The sequence below is a fragment of the Chanos chanos genome, chromosome 5 (genome assembly GCF_902362185.1).
Source record: "Chanos chanos chromosome 5, fChaCha1.1, whole genome shotgun sequence".
In the NCBI taxonomy this organism is placed as follows: Eukaryota; Metazoa; Chordata; class Actinopteri; order Gonorynchiformes; family Chanidae; genus Chanos; species Chanos chanos.
Window position 1 is genome coordinate 14,427,258 of NC_044499.1, and position 10,653 is coordinate 14,437,910.

General features: G+C 42.3%; 1 protein-coding gene across 1 annotated transcript in view; it reads right to left on the minus strand.

Annotated features, from left to right (window-relative positions):
* ncana (neurocan a) overlaps positions 1-10,450 on the minus strand; it is a 31,124-nt gene extending 20,674 nt beyond the window's left edge. Inside the window, exons 1-6 of the mRNA XM_030774684.1 lie at positions 10,390-10,450; positions 5,901-6,302; positions 4,232-4,406; positions 3,434-3,561; positions 2,795-3,082; positions 1,606-2,112 (exon numbers count right to left, since the gene is read on the minus strand). Coding sequence (XP_030630544.1) covers positions 1,606-2,112; positions 2,795-3,082; positions 3,434-3,561; positions 4,232-4,406; positions 5,901-6,302; positions 10,390-10,450 — 1,561 coding nt within the window. The remainder of the gene's footprint in view (positions 1-1,605; positions 2,113-2,794; positions 3,083-3,433; positions 3,562-4,231; positions 4,407-5,900; positions 6,303-10,389) is intronic.
* Between the last annotated feature and the right edge of the window lie 203 nt (positions 10,451-10,653).

A 10,653-nucleotide genomic window follows, 5' to 3' on the forward strand; every position in this document is an offset into this window, starting at 1 on the left:
CTAACTGCTATCTCTTAAGTGGCAGGTCAGTAACCCCATACGCACACTAATTGATGGTGGATTACATAGCCTTAAGTAAAAAAGCAGTTCCCCTGAAAGAATATTTTAATTTTCCCCCAAATTCACTGATATTTATTTCAAATATAACATTCTCTGAGGGTCCACAGTACAAAGCAATAGAGAAAAACACATTTCATTCGTTCACATGCTCATGTAACATGATACCAACATAAATGATGTATGATCGAAGTCTTTCATTTTGCATGGGCTTCCTTAATTCAGATTTAAAACTCACAAAGTCTGCAGACAAATAGCATGTGAAGTGGAACTCTGCGGCCAAGCCCCAAATTTGCGTTAATTGCAACGGACTTGAATAATGTATGCAAAAGGGCTAAGTTTCCATTTGGCGTTAAACATTAATGCTTGTAAGTTGAGTTTGAGCCAGTGAGGATATCTGTATTAATGAAGCACAAGGAGAGGAGAGGGTCATCCCTTATTACATTAAAGTTCTGATAGACCTTACATTATACTGCTTTCTTTTCACTGTATCTTTGAATTCTGGGCAGAGAATTAACAGAGGCATGATGAAATGCTGATTCTGGCCTCCATGCAAGGAGAGCGACGCCATGCATTGCTTTTAATGTGGTCGCAGTGCTGACAGAACAACATTTATCACGGTCACCAAGTCTGGCCCTCCTCTCTACACATCTCCTCTGTCTACTTTTTTGTTTTCCTCTGTCAGCAAGTTGCATTTGGACTTTCTTATATTTCCCCTAAGCATAAGCTCTGATTTGAAACGATTTTTTTTAAACCCGTCAGCTGATGATTGGAACAGTTTGCTTGACAGTTTGTAATCTGCGGAATAAAACAATGTTTTGGACACAAACTCTGGATGCAGAGTGTTGGCACATTCAGACATTACGCATTGTCTGTCGGCCTGTCACACAGAATGCCTACGCACCGGGACCAATAATTGCACCTAGAGACAAATAAAAAAAAAAAAACAGCCGTACATTTTAGTAAGTTGAAAACTCTGGATCATTAAAAAAAAAAATCATGTAATCTGCATATAATCTCTAAATTTGTATCATTTATTTTGGTGCAGACCATTAATTCTCTTGGGTTGTCATTTGGTGTTCCAATACCTCTTGTTTTATTCTACTGCTAACCATCCACAGCCTGCTGTAGTTGTCTAGCCTGCCTGTGCTCCATATAGAGGGTAAGAGGCACTCCACGTCAAGTTCATTTTTCACTCAGAAAGGAAAACAAAGCTGGTGAAAAGAGGAAACCACTTTAACTGCAACCCTCCGAAAGTGCGGCAGAAGAAGATGCAGAGAACGTGCGACAGAATGAGTAAGAGCACAACAGAGAGGGAGAGACAGGGAGAGAGGGAGAGAGGGAGAGAGGGAGAGAGGGAGAGAGAGGGAGAGAGAGAGAGAGAGAGAGAGAGAGAGAGAGAGAGAGACAGCAAGCATGCAAACAGGGTTTTGAATAAGCCTCAAGAGAACAAATAAATTATGAGACCTTGCGACAGCTGAAGTGGCAGCTATGAAAATATCTCTTCTGTCTAACTGATACTTGATGGAATTATTTCACTGTATTCACCTGGTCTTGGAGATACAGAGGTCTTGATGTCCGGCACAGTTGTTGCTATGGTTACATGGCTTTCAGTTACCTCTTGTCCTTCACCCTCATTCCCAGTCAGGTAGTTCCAAGGTTTCCAGAAGGAGTTCACGATCTTGGTGAGAGAGTCTTTGCCCTTTTTCTGTCCGGGTACTGAGGAGGCTTTGACCTCAGGAGTTACAGACTGACCTGAAAGCCCCTCGCCGTCCTCTTCCTCTTTGGCCGACCCGCCGGGGCTCTCCACAGAGTCTGGACCTACAACTACCTTTTGTCTCTCTGAGGATGAGGAGTCCAACTGCCCACTCCAGTCCAGAGAGGTGTCTCCTGGTCTTAGGTGAAGGCTCACATACTCTGCAGATGATTCTGAAGACTCATCATCTATTGTAGAGATAATGGGTTCTTTGTCCAGGTCCACCTTTCCAGTCCAGTTTAAAGGCTGAGAAGATGGACTAGCATCTGTGGGCACTGACCGACCGGGATTCAGGGACCCTGAAATGCCATATTGCATGTTGTTACTTGTAATTTGTTCATTGGTGGACTGTAAACATCAAAGCTGGTGTCAGAAACACTCAAAAAAGAACTTCTTGGGAGTGCAAACTGAGAGTCATGTAGGCACTAAACGAAAAACAGATAGAGCATATTGATAAAAGTATGCTTATAAATTCTTGTAAGACCCAAAAAGAGTCATACCACTGTGTGACTGTGTGCTGAATGACGGGTCCACGGTGGTCGCTGTAGCTCCGGAGCTCTCTTCCGTGGGACTGGCTGAGCTGTCCTCAGTCATGTACTTCCAGGGTCTCAGGAGGGACTTGACAATGTTGGTGAGGACATTGCGTGGCCTCCCTGTGGAATAGTTTTGATTGTACCACTTCAAAACCTCTCAGCCCGTAAAAAAAGCATACACTTTACATTTGTTAACAAATTTACGATGGTGATCTAACCTGGAAGAACGGTGCGATATGTAATTTGAAACGATGCGATCTAATCCGTAGATAAACGTTAAGTTAGACTGACACGCTGTGATAACATCTCTCTGGAGAGTTCACTCAGAAAGGAAGAGCGGAATTCAGTTCGGTTAAAAAAAAAAAAAAAAAAACTGAATACAAAGAGTTCAAAGAATTCAATAAAACGAACGACGACACCAAACAGACTGAGGGGACATGTCGGCGACGGGTACCTCTGTAACAGTACGCATCAAATAGCGCTGTTCCATTCCCAAACTCTGAGGGAGCGACACTGCGGACTCCTGGTTTGTCTCCCCCGCACCCAGGCCGGGGTTTTGTGATGGGGTAGCGCACGCTGCCATCAGCCACCCAGCCTGGTTCACAGTGGTCCAGCCCAGACATCCAGGCAAGGTAGAGCTGCCCAGTCGTGGCGAGCTGCGCCCCGAGAGACGCACAGTGACCGGCGGCCGAGGGCAGGGTCAGCTTTCCTGGCACAGAAGAGTGGAACACCTCACCTGAAGAATACAAAGAGAGGATTTGTTTGACATCAGTGTGTTGAATTTTAGTCAGCAGAACATAAATGATAAAACTGCTATGATTAATAGACATTTGCAGAGAGGAACAAAAAAGTGAAAATGAATAACTACAGAAACTGTATGGGGGCACAAAAAAACTTGAAGAGCAAAGACACTATGCAGCCTTAAAGCTCCTAACAATTCTCTCTCTCTCTCTCTCTCTCTCTCTCTCTCTCTCTCTTTCCTTCTTTTGAAGGGTATTGACATATACATAAATTATCCAGGGGGTGAATCAGACATTAAAGCTTGAGGGACTACACATTTCTGTATGGGTAACACTGAATATCTCACCTTCCAATTCACTGGCAAAACAGTACACATCAAACAGTTCACTGGGGTCTCGTTTCCCATAATTCCTCACCCCACCAGCGTATTCTGTGTGTCCATAGCAACCAAGCTCTGGTGACTGGATAGGGTATCTGTGGAGAGGAGACAGAGCTTAAAATCTCACAAAAACCAAGCAGGAGGTAAGTGCTGAATCAGGGTGTCATTATGCAAATAAAGCTCCACTGGGTTGGCACGAGCCTCGCTGGTAAATAACTGCTTGGCTCTACAATAAAAGAGTCCTTAATGGCACCAAAAACTGAAAGAGAAAGAAGAGAAAGACTCTCTTTTCAGAGGCGATATGCTCCAAGCAAAGTTTCTTTTAACGGTGGCCCAAGAGAAGTGAAAGACCATATTGTTCTATGATTATTACGTTTCAAATTGTCTGCCAGTAAAAATTTTGAGATGCATTCTTCATCAATCATTCATGGAAACAACGCTGTCAGCCTAGAGTTCTGCAAGCCAAAACTGTCCACAATGTCAGGTCTGATGGTCATTGTGTCAACATTTTAAAATAACAACATATTGGAGCAACCAGAGCAGATGTCAGTCAATACAAATAGAAAAAGTTTGCTAGTAGGGACAAGTTGAAACTAGGCTTCATATTTAATGTTTTATAAAGACTTGCTTTCTATAACTTAAGATTTGCATTATGTGATGTTTAATAGTGTGTGGTAACACTGCTGTTATATCATGTCAACGATACAGCTCTAACAGGTTATAACTCATCACAGCGTTTCATCTTGACACAACTTGTGTTCTCACCTGACAGTCTGGTCCGAGAGCCATCCAGCAGCGCAGTTGTCCAGACCACCGTGAAAAGCTGCCCACAGCTGTGCTGGTGTAGCAATCTGTGCAGAGCTCTGCTGGCAGGCACGGTGGGCATCAGCAAACGTCAGGGAGTACCGCTCTCCAGTCGGCTGGTAGTGAAACACAACTCCTGTGGACATAGACATATAGTCTCAATGTCAGACACACACACACACACACACACACACACACATACACACATGCATACACACACACACATACACACACACACACGCATACACACACACACATACACACACGCATAGACACACACACTCACACACACACACACACACACATACACACACACACACAAACACACACAAACATATATATGCAAACACTTACATACATAGCCACACACTCACTAACTATAAAGATGCTATAGAAGTACACCAGATTTTGAGGTTTTCAGTGTTACGGATCTTTAAGGATCTACTGAGCGATGCATGACGTGTTTTAAAAGTTAAACAGCTGCAACACCACACTCACTGAACAATTCCTCCACTGACTCTAACAGACTCTAAGTGTAGAGATCAGCCATTTTCCCTGTTGCTAAGGAAATTCAGAGCAGTGCATTGTGAGTCATTTCCCTTTTTTTTAGTAGGTGCATTTGTGACAAAGATCCAGGCACAGGGCACTGGGAGTGTAAAACCTACTTTCATACCTTTTCATGAGGGAAAAAACACTATTCAGGATGTGTTTCAGCGGAAATGATGAATCGTGATATTCGACGGTGATGAATTCATTCATTTCCTGCTTTTGACTTCGAAGAAAACCTTTGTCGCTATCACAAATATACACAGGGCTAAACAGAAAAAAACTACACTTTCTTAACTGTGCGCACTAAGGGTTTTTTTTACCATTCCATGTGAGTCTCGTAAAAAGTCAACAAACTGAACTAACTCCCAGATGTCAGCGGGGTAAGGATCTGTCCTAAAACTTGCATAGTTTTATGATCAAGTTCACAGCAGAGCATACACCACCTGCTGTCAATGGCGATCAGTCCCCAGACTCTAATTAAAGAGTTATGGGTAATTAGCCAATTAATTAGAATTTCTCAAACAAAATTAAAATAAAGCCACAAAAAGCTAGGGAAAACCTGAATTAGTATGATATTGACCAGATGAATCAATGTAATTAGTGGATAATTAATTCATGGTGGCCTTGCAGAATCCATAATGAGAGTGTGGCAATTCCTCAGCCTCTCAAATTAAAGTAAAGCTTTGACTTTGTCCACTAGCTAACGCTCCGCAATAGATATTTTCACCTTTTTTTTTTACTAACTTAATTAAACTCCTCCGCTCTCAAGTTTGGAATTAAACATCAATTAATATTTCTCATGAATAACAGCATATTAATCAATAAAACTTAATTACAGCGGACTCCAGTCACTATACTTCATTTACACATCATATCTATAACCTCAATTTAAATCATACATTATATTTACCTTAAGACATGTAAATATCAATTTTAATGAAAATGAATATTATAATCAAACATTTGCATATAAACAGTCACGCTAATATTAGCTAATGTGTGCTATGTATAGCTGTGTATGTTGGAAAACAGAACCAACATTTATGTTTGAATCCAAATGTGCCTCTTCTACTTAACTCACCTGTGACCTCTAAGGACACCATGTCTTGTTCATAATTGTCTCCCACAACGACCTGACAGCGAAACTCAGCCGAGTCATTGGAGCGGAGTTCAGTGAGGAGCAGGGAGGCGTTGAGGGGGTTGGCTGCGTATTCGGGCAGGCTGACGCGGCCAGCGAAGGCTTTGTGGACCCTGACCACTCCATCTTTGGCAGAGAGGACGGTCCTCTGCCTCTGTCTGGGTCCCTCGGGGCTCGGGCTCTCCCAGGCTCTGATCCAGTGGATGTGGGGGGTCTTGCCCCTGTGGGAGGGGCTTAGCGGCAGGGTGAAGACGCAAGGCAAGAGAGCAGTGCCTGCCAGGGGCTGCCGTACGGAGGGGTGTCTGACTCTACGCACGGTCACCAACGTCTCCGCCACGCTCACACCTTGAGAGAAAGAGAAAAGTGAGAGGGCATGAGAAGCATGAGGACGAGTCACGAGTTAGAGTCAGAGATGTTATAAAGATTTGATTGGTCAACAGAATGTTTGCATATTCTGTCTAATACAAATCCTCTGCCAACGTTTCATGGCAAAGACCTCGAACCCTCTCGTAAAAGTCTGACAGAAGACTGAGGATGAGTGACTCATTAGATCACTTCATTAGACAAGTACAGAGGGAGGGAGGCCCTGGCCTGACTGTTTGAAGTTTACATATCAAAAACAAACACTCTCCAAACACAAAGTCTCTGAAACTTCTCTGTTATAACTTCTTTAATGATTCAATTCCCAAAACACCCCCTTACAACCCCCCCCCCCCCCCCCCCCCCTGCCGTTCAGGCTCTTTCAACTTAATGTTAGAATAAAAAAATCATATCCCACTGGATTAGAAAAAGACAGAGATTTTGTGTGTGTGTGTGTGTGTGTGTGTGTGTGTGTGTGTGTGTGTGAGGATGGGTCGGTTTCTTCTGTCTCATTCATGAAACACTGTGATTTGTGAGTATACTTAAAGAAAGTTTTAAGTTTGAAGTCAGTGTGAGCATCCTACATCAAGTTGCCTCTTTCCCTTTCTTTCTCTGTGCCACTCTCTCCCTCTCTCTCTCTCAAACACACATACACACACTTGCACAACACCACCCACACACAGAACGAACCAAACTTCGCTGACACTCATTAACACATATTCAGTACCTTCATTATCACAGTTACGCCAGCATCCTCTGAGATTCATTACTGACCATGACACCAAATGAAAGTTTTAAAATCAGATGCAAACTGTTGATCTCTCTCTCTCTCTCTCTCTCTCTCTCTCTGCAGCACAGCCCCATATGTGTGGACAAGAGAGGAGGACTATCAGCTCAGTGATGAAAAGTCAAAGTGTGATACAGTACAACTGACAGCCATATGTCATATGTAAGTGCAAATGGACTCAAAACCAACTTTAAAAAGTACCTAATGGAAACAGTTACACACTCATCCATACTTTGAAAATTCTTAAACATACATACTCTACTGTTAAACTTTCAAAGTTGAAAATTCCATGTAGCCCCTGAAAATATATTCTATAAGGCTTTGATACATTTCAGTTGTGTGTAAAGATATTTTTAAGATTAGAGGGAATGAGTACACTGTCTGTAAGTCTCTGAGAACATTCTTAAAGGACGTTGAGGTCACTGGAGAATTCACCACTTTAATGCACCATTTTTCAGAAATATTGAGCTGTGTGAGTAAAATGGCTATTGGCAAATAAATATTGTATTACTAACAGCAACCAGTATATAAATGTTTTATGAAATGTAAGTTGATGTTCATTGTTTGTAGAATGATGTTGATTTTTGGAGACACATCCATATACAGTACAAACATGCAAACTCACTCTCTCTTTCTCTCTTTCTTACACACACACACACACACACACACACACACACACAGAGTATGCACGCAAATTTGCTGAGGTGAATCATCAGTTAATTTTACATATTTACTTTTTTTATTTTACGACTCTTGCCTTCTCCCCATGGTATCTCTCTTTTGCTCTAAACAATTTGCTACAGCGAATGCAAATAAAATCAATTGAAGACATTTAATACAATATGGCTTAAGGAAGATGGGGAATAGAAATATTTGCAATTGTTTGAATAATGGATTTAAGCAGCAAAATTCCCCAGCAAGGAGAAAAAAAAAAAAAATCAAATCTGCATTTAGATGGAACTGCTTTCACCAGCACTACCCCCCAGAGGCCTGGCTTTGTTAAAAAATCCTCTCATTTTTCCCTCAAATGAGATGTAACACCCCCCCCCCTTTCCTTCCTCTCTCTCTCTTTGTGCCTTCTCCTCTCTTTCTTTCACGTACACTGACGAATGCACTTTTGCTCTTTTACCTGCAAATGAGCTGTAATCAAAAAGAGTGGGTGTGTTGTGAGAGAATCAAACAGTCACATTCACTATAGAAGATTCACTATAGACATGAATGTATCCTCTGCAGGCAGAAAAAAAAAACTGACACTGTCAAGACATCGACTGGACGACCCCTCCACATTGTCCAGACAGTCAAAACCCTTCACTCTTCATTCCCTCTCCATCACTGTCTCACACACACACACACACACACACACACACACACACACACACAGCTACATAGTCACACACAAACACATGTACACCCAATTTATTTACAGCAGAGGCAGGAAAAACCAGCAAGTGCTGCACCACACATGCCAACGTTTACTAATCACAAACATCGCTACAGATAACCATGGTAACAGCTGCTCAACAACTGGCTGAAACAAGATAGCGGATTTGGTCAAAATTATGCACACAAAACCAGCAAACAGCTTTATAACTATTTCTGTCACAGAGGAGGTGGATAAAGAAATAGAGAGAGAGTGAGTGAATGACAAAGAGGGGAAGAGAGAGAGAAAAGAAGGAGGGAGACAGAGAAAGAGTAGAGAGAGAGAGAGAGACAGACAGACAGACAGAGAAAGAGAGAGAGAGAGTAAAGAAAGGGAGTAGCTTTTTAAACAACTAACCATCAATATCAGAGTGAATAATGAAGTGTCTGCTTCTGTTTCAGACTCACACCTTATAATAACGCAAAGCTTTTCAGATCTGCGTCAAAGTACCATGTGTGAGAGTATGTGACTGTGAGAGTTTGTGTGTGTGCATTTGTGCACAGATGTTACAGTTTATTGCTAGTGAGTGTAGAGGAAATAGAGGCTTAATTTCCCTCTGTGCTCTTTCATTTCCATAGACAATGTACAAACTCTTTCTCTCGCACACAGACATAGAAACAGACACACACACATACACACACACACACATACACACACACACGCACACGTACACACACCAAGCTGTCACCAATCAGGTAAACAGACACGGCAATCACACACTACATTAAAACAGGGAGACGCTAATTCAATTTGTGTGTGTGTGTTTGTGTGTGTGTGTGTGTGTGTGTTTGTGTGTGTGTGTACGTGCATACGTGCACGCATGTGTAAACATCCACACGATCTCCTTCTACATGCAGATCACATAACACACATTGTACATAGTTCACACAATACAACCCAACAAGATCTAAACCAGTTCACTGATTCCAGTGCCAGGAATCTCAATGTTGTATAACCCTATACAACATTCTATAGGGCCTACACATCGAAGGCATAAATTGACTAGACAGAAGGAGAGCCTTTCCCACCATTCCACATAATGGCCATGTCATTGGCACCCTGGCTGATGAAACCAGTGGTTGTATGAGGCTTTCAGAGACACCATTTGGGGCTAGTGACGTATGACATGTCCAAACACATCCAGTGTTCATGTAGAGGCCATGGAAGGGGCCTCACCGCTCCTTATAGTCAAATCTTGTTCCGCTAAACCAGGGGAACTGCATCAAAGAGGACCTGCTGGGGGGGACAAGCAAACACCAGCAGTACCACGCTAACCTCCGAAAACCACACACACACACACACACACACACACACACACACACAGCGGGGACAGAGCAGAAATGCACAGACCTCTCTGAGAGGAGTCAGTATGTAGGACATATCTGACATTTATATGATGTGCGTATGATGTTAATATGATGTATACGTGTGGTAAAAGGTTGGTGAAGAAGTTGTAGTGCTGAAGGAACCTGTGTTGCACTTCACAATCTGATCCTTTTAGAATCTGCAGGTTAATTTTGTCCTCACCAAAGCAGCTATTCTAATCCTTTGTTTGAACTTCAAAGATTATTCTAATGTTTTGGCATTGAACCATTTATAACTGTAGCGGGTGAAAATGTCACAAACATTGCATAAACCTTCATCAATGTTTTATTTAACAGTCAAAGTCGACCAGTTCTAACATCTCCTGCCGACTTAACAGCCACCGTGTATAAAAAATGGCTAGTGTCATTAAATTTGATGTCGTTATGTCAGTACTGCCAGAGAAGAAAACTGTGGTTTATGGCTCTTTTGTCAGAGCCTTTAAAGAAAAGTGTCAGTAAATGAGTGTGTGATTTAGGACATCTCCTCACAGAGACACTCACCACATCCTGCAGAGAGGAAGAGGAACAAAGCCAGAGCCTGGAGGGCAGCTAAAGCAACCATATTCACTGTCTTCAGCCTGCAGAGAGACAGAGGGGAGGGGGGAGGAGAGGGGTGAAATTGTTAAGTTAGTCCAAAGTCTTATATCATTACACTCATTTCAATACAAATTTATCACTTAAAAATAACTTAAAAATACCATACAGAGGGAAAAAATGAAAACACTTGAAGTTGACGTTGCTCATCTATGTTCTCTGGAGGTTCTC